General features: G+C 31.0%; 1 protein-coding gene and 1 long non-coding RNA gene across 2 annotated transcripts; both read left to right on the plus strand.

Annotated features, from left to right (window-relative positions):
• Positions 1 to 573: 573 nt before the first annotated feature.
• LOC129302246 (uncharacterized) lies at positions 574 to 1,425 on the plus strand. The gene is made up of 3 exons (XR_008591225.1): positions 574 to 687; positions 809 to 915; positions 1,292 to 1,425. It is a non-coding gene; the product is annotated as an uncharacterized LOC129302246 (long non-coding RNA).
• A 458-nt stretch (positions 1,426 to 1,883) lies between these two features.
• On the plus strand, positions 1,884 to 4,541 carry LOC129302635 (leucine-rich repeat extensin-like protein 1). The gene is made up of 4 exons (XM_054941547.1): positions 1,884 to 1,900; positions 2,492 to 2,563; positions 2,653 to 2,707; positions 4,019 to 4,541. Exons 1-4 carry the CDS (start codon positions 1,884 to 1,886, stop codon positions 4,445 to 4,447), a joined length of 573 nt encoding a protein of 190 aa, XP_054797522.1. The 3' UTR covers positions 4,448 to 4,541.
• The last annotated feature ends 1,438 nt before the right edge of the window (positions 4,542 to 5,979 follow it).

Here is a 5,979-nt window from a genome sequence, read left to right on the forward strand (position 1 = left end):
GCTACTTAAAATTTTAAAAAATAATGTGTAAATAAAATGAGATAGAGTAGGAACGATATCACCAAAATGATTAGAGAGAGAGAGAAGCTTGTATGAGTGTTTATCTTGGTTCAACTATAACTTCTTGAGTCTACATTAAGTCTTCAAGTTATACTTGAGATATTTTACCTCATTTCTCCAATATTAATCCGGGCTCTTAATTGTCTCAGTACAATCTTAGACAACTTGTCTGAATCGTTTCCCCGTACTTCTCACTCCATCTTCATCATCCTCATGCATGTATTTGAGTTATTATAAATAAGAAAATTTTTATAAAGATGCATTAGTTGTAAATCATAGTTAAACTCTTCGAAGTCTTCTAACAGGTCGATTCCAATTTCTTGCCTTTTTTTTTTCTGGCTAAAGCAATTTATTGCCTATTACTTAAGCACTGAACGTAGCTTTCTGGACCCAACACGTTTATAGAAAATATGAAATTGATTCAGTCAACCATGCGTGTTATATATATACTGATAATTGAGTAGTGAGGTTGTATCTAGAAGCTTGAATTCCCTTAGAAGTAGAAGAGGTTTCTTATTTCATCAATTCATATTCAATTCCTCATTAGCCCCTTGGTCCATATATATATATATATATCAATGACGTCATCGATCAACCATGGCCATGGTCACCAGCTTGAGGTTACTGGTATGACTTATAAAACCCTATTTTTCTACATGTTTCTTAATTATTTAGTTTTATACTTTCATTTTTTCCCCTTAATTATTATGTCCCTAAAATCAAACTCATCTCTTGTCTGTCTCTCTAGTCGTAGGATGAGACATACTTTCGGGATCAAATTGTGTTTCGTTGAGCCATGATCCCTTGTATGTCTGTTTTCAATGGGCAAAACCTACATTACAATACCAAGTCAAGGTGAATTACTCTTATTCTTAGTTATATTTAAATTTGTTGGATCTCTTGCATATACATTACACCAATATAATGCATTGTAGCAAAATTCATTTTCATTTATTAGAAATACAAATACTATTTGCGATCTTTTACATCGGTTTTTTTAAGGGTGAATTAATTACATACAAGTTCCATGTAAAAAAGTTAATTACCTATATGTAAATATTAAAGTTTGACTTGAAAATAAGTTCAAAAATTAACAATTTTTTTATTTAAGAGTTGACTGTAATTTTTTATTTTCTTAATTAATCAATGTAAATTTATGTAAAAAAAATTGTACTAAATATGTTTTATCGATTTCATGACTTGTGAACTCTATAATCTCTCTTTGTTGCAGATGGAGGAATGAATGGCTCTTTTTCAAATAAGTTAGATTTCCCACTAATTGAAGGCCAAAATGAGCTTAAATTCGTGGTTTGGAAGAATATTCATACTAATTTCATTTACGATGATTTTATGGGCAGTGGCAGGTAATAATACTTTTCTCTATTTTTTTTAAGCTAATCTTTTGTTCGTTAAATTCTCTATTTTATTTTAACTAGAATTTAAAAACAAAAATCATCACTTTTCATTTTCAACCAAATCAGAGAATGAAGTTTTAAGGCTCTCCTAATATTCGAACGACCACCATTGGAAAATAATGAAGATGATGATGAAAAAGAATAACTTTTAAAAATATAACTGTCCCTATATTTTTAGTGTGTTTTTTATGTTAGTCCCTTTTTTAAAAAATTTCTCACAATCTCTTAAGTTTTAGGGAGAATTACACATCAGTCTCATAGAAGATATTTAATTACCAAGAGGTCCTATAAAATGCACAAAATATTCTCAAGTCCTAAATCTTGTACATTTACAGATTGGCAAAAGATGTTTGCAACTTGCTATTGCAAGTTGTCATTTTCCTTTGCGAGCCTGTTGTTTAATTGTAAATGCCCTTTATCAAGTTGTAACTGCATAGGATGTGAGACTTAAGAGTATTTTGTGTATTTCATGGAATTTCTTGATAATTAAATCTCTTCTGTGGGACTTAGGTATAATTTTCTCTCAATTTCATCGTTTTGCAATGTCAATGCTGATAATTTTAAATATGACATGAGGACTTAACAGTGGCTAACGTGCACATAAATTCTATTACTTTTTGTGTTAACTTATTAAAATTATAATGAGTTGTATAAATATGAGTAGAAAATTAAATCAGAATGTGTGATGATGGTAAAAGCAAATTCAAAAAGAAGACATAATGGTTAGGGCAAATATATAGAAAAGTTAGTAGACGTTACGCTCATATAATGTTCAATACATCTTAATTAATAGAGTTATGTACACATCGACAGAATTAATTTTGTTAGTGACAATAAGGAACATATATAGCAGACAGATGAAACTAAATTATGTAAGAACTCCGAAAAAAAAAAAAGCATATGGACTAATACCAAAATATGCTAAAAATATATAGTGACAACAGTTGTATTTTCCCAAGCTTTGAACCCTTTTCGTTCAATTTTAATTAATCTCTTTGGAATTTCGACACTTATAGGATTCAATTGCAGAAAGTGGTTTCAGAAGGTTTTGAAGAATTGTCTTGTCCCTTTCATAAAGGAAATGATAGGTAATTAAGTAGGTCATATATTTATGTGATTTTGTTTTTTTGCAGAATTTTACATGATAAAAATTTTCCTTCTTTAATTTACTTTGCAGACATCTTGCTGGTGGTGAATTAGAACTTGTATTGCAGTGCACAACCCAATCTAAGGTTGGTTAGATTAAACTGTGCAATAATAATTAGAGAAAAATACATTTTCTTAATTAACTATCAGGCAGGATCATTATCTTTAATTAGATTAATCTTTTATGCATATTGCTGTAAATCATATGTTAATTAAGTTTGATTGAATCGAATACATCAATACAATTATTTTTATGACTTGATCATGTTATTATTTTACCAAAATCTATAGAAAAGGCATAATCTTCATATGATTAATTAGGTGCATGGCTCGTGAAGCTGACTAACTAGTTGGTTTGAAATTAGATATATGTAGAAATTTAAAACAAATGAGTCAACTAGTTATAGTATGAATTAAAAAAAAGATAGATGTATAGTTTGTATAGTATGTATAATTTTTTTGTATTGCCAATTAAAAGATAACATTTGTTTTAAATGATAGATGTTGTTTGAATAGTATTTGGAAATTTAATATTAAAATGTCAAACTTTTTTTATAAAAAAGGAGATAGAATGAAAAAAATAATTTTGAAAATGAAAAATGTCCTCTACTTATTATTTTAAATGCTTAAAACATACATTTAGTTCTTTAAGTTTACACAATTTTATTTTGATCCTTTTATATTATAAAGTGTCTTTTCATTCCTTTAACCTTAACACTGATACTTTCATTACAAAATTTCTATATTAAACTTTTAAATATTAAAAAAATATTCTCAAATTTTAAAAATATTAAATTTAATTTTTTTAAAAATAATAATAAAGATTGGCACAAAAAATAACCATTGAAACTAACGGTGCCAGCTAGGGTTAGAGGAATGAAAAGATATTTTATAAAATTAAGGGATTAAATTAAAACTTATTACTCCCTACATTTAAAAATGTAAAACATTTTCTGAGGAGTTAAATGTTAAAAAATATAAGGCATTTTTAATCTTTTGAGGTGTAATCATTGCCTCTTTTTTCAAAAGTGCCTCTGTTAATAAATGACTTTATATTTATTGTAGAGTATTTAATAGGGATAAATATGAAAAGATATGGTTAATTTAAAAATAGGTAACTGCTTTATTAAAAGGTGAGATTCGGTTAAAAATATCTTGTATTTTTTAACAAAGAAAGTATAAAGTTATAGGACCAAAATTACATTTAACCATTCTAAATAAAGAACAGGTAAGTACTTTAAAGAATTGACAAAAATAAAAATCATAAATATTTACAGATCTCATATTTGGAGTAATAATAAAAAATCTCTATGTAAAATGTTTGGCTAAGATTGTTACAAAATGACTTGTAATTAGCCTTGAACATTTGAAGTGATCAATTTTGTCATTGCATGCAGAACAATCCATCCTCTTTGGAAAGATTGCCAACGCAAAATTATCCACAATATTCCTATGCTTCACATAATTTTTCTGCAAATCCAACTTTGTCATACTGGCCTCCCCTTGTTTTCAATCATCCACCTCTATATCCTCCACCGCAGCCGCCGCCACATTGTCTGCCTTCATATCCATCGTCACTGCCTCATTATCTATTGTCTGCATATCCATCGCCGCCGCCACATCAATATTATTCACCTCTATATCCTTTTCCTCCGCCATTGCTACTACCTCATTATCCACCTCAATATCAAGTTCCATCGTCCCAACCGCTGCCTCCTCATCTGCGGCCGTCGAGATCATCACTTTCTAGTCTTCTTCTTCCTATAAAAATGGTTTCTTCCATTGCTTCAATTGGATCAAGCATGTTTCAATTCTTTGAAGAATGAATATATCATTTCATCCACCTTTAAATGCGAACATGCCTGCAGATAAGAAAGCCAACATTTAATGGCTTCAATTTTTAAATTTATAAATTAAACTTGATTTTGATTGTACCTTATTTAATATCATGTGTGTTTAATTTCTAAGATATTACTAAGTACGGTTTGAGTTTATGTACGTAATTGTGTAATGATATTGGATTCCACCAAACTTCATGTGTATTTTCTGTTAAACTTTGTATATTGAGTATGTTTAAGAATAGTCTCCTTCATCAAAATGGTTTAAAGCATTTGGTTAGACACATCTCAAACTTCTTTTTTTTTCTTGGTACAAAACAGGGCAAAGCCCAAACAGACAAACTAAATATTCAAAATTCTCTGGCTTGACCAGCCACTCTCGTCTCTGTTTAGTAGTTCTAGCTAGCAGCCCATCAGGAGGATCCTGTAACAAGTGAACCGAGTAGGATTGCATGTATCCCCATTTGGCCAGCCAATCTGTGCATGTATTGCCTTTCCAAAAGTGTGAACCACCTTCACTAGCCATCTATTCCCAATAATATGCTTTATGCACCTTGTGAAATGATTTTCCTCTCCATATATATATATATATATCATTAGCTTCTTTTTTTGGACAGCTATCCATGAATCAGTTTCAATGATGACAGCATTCCCTTCTATTTGATTTAGAAGCATGACACCTATAAGTATTCCCCACATTTACGCTTTTTCCACCGAGCATCTCCCCACTTTCCTTGCAAATCCCCCTACCCATTTACCATCTTTATTTCTAAATAAGCCATCACAGCTAGCTTCCCCTTCACTCCCTTGTACAGCCCCATTAATATTTAATTCTATCCATCCCTCTTTTGGTTTTTTCCACTTTATATTAGCAACAATAGCACTGACTTCCATACCATTCATCTTCCTTACCCCCTTCACTTCCCTAGCAAACTTTCTGATTATTGGTTCAGGTTCAGATGGCTAGCAGAAACCATTCTCGAACAGTTGTGAGCTTCTCCAAGTCCAGAGATACTAGATCGATATTGCGAAGATCAAGTTCCACCCTTTATCTAATTTATGCTCTTTCTGCAAATTTATCAGAACCCAATCATGTAAAGGCAGGGAGAAGAAATTTGTTACCTTTTCTGCACACACGAGTTCTTGCCCTGCAGCTCCACATCGAAAGCAGACAAGATAGGTCCCAAGAATTTTCTCCCTACGCACAGAAGTCAATAAAAAATCATTTGTTAATAACCATAAATATACCTGTATTCTTCTAGGACCTTGCCATTCCCATATCTTCTGCCAAACCTCATCCACCTCAGTTATCTGCACCTCATTCAACTTCTCATACATTTATGATACAGAATAATTCTTTTTTTCCTTTTCTTGACCGCATAATTCTGTCTTCACCATCATCATATCTGGGTACCAACATGGCTTGAATCTTTGATAAAATGTTCTAGGGAAACAAATCATGCAACACATCCACTTTCCATTCTCCTTCTTCCCCTTCAAAATGTGCAACGTTGTCCTCT

The sequence above is a fragment of the Prosopis cineraria genome, unplaced genomic scaffold (genome assembly GCF_029017545.1).
Source record: "Prosopis cineraria cultivar Desert tree isolate PC_DT_omini unplaced genomic scaffold, ASM2901754v1 PC2, whole genome shotgun sequence".
NCBI lineage: Eukaryota > Viridiplantae > Streptophyta > Magnoliopsida > Fabales > Fabaceae > Prosopis > Prosopis cineraria.